Raw genomic sequence first — 3,359 nt, forward strand, 5'->3', positions numbered from 1 at the left:
GTGCTTTTCTTTTAGATAAAACATATTTGTATTTGTTTTAATACACAAAAGAAATCAGAATAATTCACCAAGTTATTACTTAATACAAGCGATTGTCAGGTATGTGAACCAATTTAAATAAATTGGTTCACATACTTGACAATCGCTTGTTTAGAGAGTCTATACTTGCTTCAGCATTTATGAGTATGCTGTATGTTGTACATAAACCACAAAATGACACAGTATTTATTCATACATAAAATCAGACAGTCACCGGTGTTGTCTTTGTTAATGCTTTATTTGAAGATTTTGTAACTAACAAGAAAGAAGCAGAAGAAAAGATGGATTCTTTTATTTTTGCAAACAAAGATAGAAAAGTCTAAAAAGAGTCTAAAAGATGATATTAACTACATGCATCATCATCATAAAACCATTATTCTCTCATCACCCCATCTCATGTCAATAGTTGACCTCACCCTGAATAGTTCTGCCTCGTGTCTCCAAGAAGGACCCCGTTTCTGGTGTGGAATACCTTGGCCAAAGAGGCACTCATGGGGGAGGGGATGTATTTTTGACATTGCGCACCACCAAGACTTGGTGCGCACTGCACCGTGTAGGAGAAGAAGAAGGTACCATGATTTAACATGCAGGAATCTACCACCACCCCTCTACGCAGATCAAAAGAGCACTCACCTAGCAGATCACTATCCCAGTAAGAATCCTCATCATAAACACTGAACTTCAGTTTGTTTGCCATGTTAATGAGGACGGGTCCAAATTCAAATCGCTGATGCCATATAGGATTGTCATCGTTACTTATGATGCTAGTGAGCTTATTCTGATCCTCGTAACTCACCTCCACAGAGGCATCTGTCTGAGTTAAAACATCCCCATACAGCCCTTCTGCATAGAGAATATCGACCCTTAATGTTGCGAGACCTCTCCCAACAGGACAGCAGTTTGACATGATATTCTGATTACTGTTGCAAACACAAGCACAAGGATCCCTTATGCTGGACCTGTGCCCAATCATACAGCTTTCTGAGCATTTTTTCAACACTGCATTGTTCTTGATGTACTTCTCCACCTCTTGCTTCAGTCTGGCCTTGGCAGGATGGCCACTTGGCAGTATGGTGTGCAGGGGCTTTATGTCGTATCGGACCACATCTGGGATGCTTTTCAGTGACTCGAGCCAGCTGTTATAGACAGACGGGTTGGATTGGCCTTCAAAGAGTACATCAGCGCTGTTGATGTTTCCACCAATGACAACTGTGTAACGCTCATTAAACATGCTGCTGAAACTGTGGCTAGAGCCTAACTTCTTCTTCTTTGCCTCACAGTGTTTGAACATGGCTTTAATGCTGGCTGTACTTGCAAAGCTAGCAGAGGCCTCGACTGACAAACAGTCTTTAACTTCTGTTGCCGTCAGTCCATTCATGTTTGCCTCGCAGGTCCTGACGGAAGTGATCGCTTTTATTTCCCCTCCTAGGGACACTTTTGTGATGTAATGTGTGCCATATGTGTCGATAAGACTGCGATATGATGAAGGATTGGAGTTCACGGCTGAGTCAAACTCATGACTCAGTGGAGGTGTCATCACCAGTCTGTAACTGTGAAGCACAGGAAGTATATAAATTAGTTACAGTCTATCACAGTCCCATTTTATTAGCGTCACTATTCATGTTTTAAGCAACACTGCTGTTATTATGCCAACTTTCCAGAACATTATACAACAAAGCATTTATCAGTGAACTGACTGACCAAATATATTCAGAGTTAATGACAAGAAGATAAATATCTGTGCACACACTCACCGGTAGAAGCTACAGTAGACAGAATGGCGAAAGAAGGTGTAGCGGTCTTGTTTTGACTTTTGCATGCCAAAGGTGGATTCTTTGGAGTGGGAACCTCCAAAGCCAACACCAAGGGTGACAGAAGGGTCGACAGGGATTTCAAGGCCAATTTTCCAATCATTGGACACAGCTGAGGTGGAGTCATTGGCAAGGGTTTCGACAGAATCATAGAGTGTACTGGAGACCATTAAATTGCACTTGGGGAGGGTTCTCCAGTCCAGCACGGCAACTGGGACCTTCTGTTTTTCTCTGTTCATGTAGCTGTTGCTGAATAGCCTGCAAGTGCCATTACCAAGCTTCCATGTTTCAGTGTCGATGACATAGGCACCTTTCCGCTCCATTGTGACGATATCGAAGCCTTCTCCACCTAGATTGTAACCCGGGACAAAGTGAGCCTTTTCACACTCCTGCGGTGTCCCAATGAAGTTTACACTGGCTAGCACCGACAGAGGACTCCATGCCCAGCACAGGAGCATGAGATGCCACAGCCTTGGCATCTGGAAGAAATAAAAAGGAACAGAAGGTAAAGGCATGGACACTGAAACAATGCAAATCTTGAATAAAAAATGTCAGTATGAATTGGATGGCACTAATTTAATGATTGAGAAATAGGAAGAATATAATGTGTAAAACACCTCTACAAGAACTATTAGATTCAGATAGAACTCAGGGGTCTTACCGTGACTGCTGACAGCAAGCTCTGTTCATTAGCTTACAATATCTGACCCATCTTATGATATTGATGTGGAGGCGGAGTCTTTTTGATTCTCACACATTTTATATTTGTGTGTGTGTGTGTGTGTGTGTGTGTGTATGTGTGTGTGTGTGTGTGTGTGTGTGTGTCACCAAACTAGTCGCACCCTCAGTTCCTCCGACGCCAACCTCCTGTCCCTGCCACAAAGGACCAAGCACCGGACCTGGGGTGACAGAGCCTTCTCCGTCGCTGCCCCCTCCCTCTGGAACTCACTCCCCAAACACATCCCTGACTGTACCGATCTCCCCATGTTCAAAACTCAAATCAAAACCCAGCTCTTCAGATCCGCTTTTAATGTGTAATTACTTCTATATATTTTAAATTGATGTCCTGTTTTTCTTAATGTAATTTCTAATGTTATATGTACATCTAAAGCGTCTTTGAGTACTTTTTAAAAGCTCTATAAATAAAATGTATTATTATTATTATTATTATTAGTCATCTAAGCTTGCCCTGTCATATTCTCCAACTCCTCCTGGATTCCGAGTTGTAGCCAGATGAGGTCTATTTGGTCCTCAGGAGATGAATCCTAATGTCTCTGGTGCTCCGCTTACTTTTCATTTAGTGTCATTTACAGGACTGAAATGTCTTGACAATTATTAGATGGATTCAAATGAAATGTGGTGGAGATATTCATATTCCTCTGGGATGAATTGTAATGACTTTGGTGATCTTAATTTGTGACACATTTTGTGTGACATGGAGTTACCTTCTGAATATCGATAACCAGTCGCATAGTTCTTTCGGATTATGTTGGTCACGCTCAGGTACTA

The 3,359-nt window shown here is 42.0% G+C and overlaps 1 protein-coding gene across 2 annotated transcripts; it reads right to left on the minus strand.

The window, feature by feature from the left end:
* Positions 1 to 261: 261 nt before the first annotated feature.
* Positions 262 to 2,720, minus strand: LOC115013653 (perforin-1-like). 2 transcript variants are annotated; one of them, XM_029440111.1, is made up of 3 exons: positions 2,693 to 2,720; positions 1,794 to 2,329; positions 262 to 1,589 (listed from the first exon to the last, which is right to left on the minus strand). In XM_029440111.1, exons 2-3 carry the CDS (start codon positions 2,327 to 2,329, stop codon positions 452 to 454), a joined length of 1,674 nt encoding a protein of 557 aa, XP_029295971.1. In that variant the 5' UTR covers positions 2,693 to 2,720; the 3' UTR covers positions 262 to 451. The 2 variants fall into 2 exon arrangements, with proteins under 2 accessions (XP_029295971.1, XP_029295962.1); XM_029440102.1 differs by lacking the exon at positions 2,693 to 2,720 and adding an exon at positions 2,512 to 2,553.
* Positions 2,721 to 3,359: the final 639 nt, after the last annotated feature.

This window comes from Cottoperca gobio, chromosome 1, assembly GCF_900634415.1.
Source record: "Cottoperca gobio chromosome 1, fCotGob3.1, whole genome shotgun sequence".
Lineage (NCBI taxonomy): Eukaryota > Metazoa > Chordata > Actinopteri > Perciformes > Bovichtidae > Cottoperca > Cottoperca gobio.

What these genes read in the sequence shown, in the direction of transcription:
- LOC115013653 (XM_029440111.1), bottom strand. Translation starts at nt 2,329, where the DNA reads ATGCCAAGGCTGTGGCATCTCATGCTCCTGTGCTGGGCATGGAGTCCT. An exon ending in GTCTACTGTAGCTTCTACCG is followed by an intron (nt 1,590 to 1,793) that starts GTGAGTGTGTGC and finishes TGTGCTTCACAG; the next exon opens with TTACAGACTGGTGATGACAC.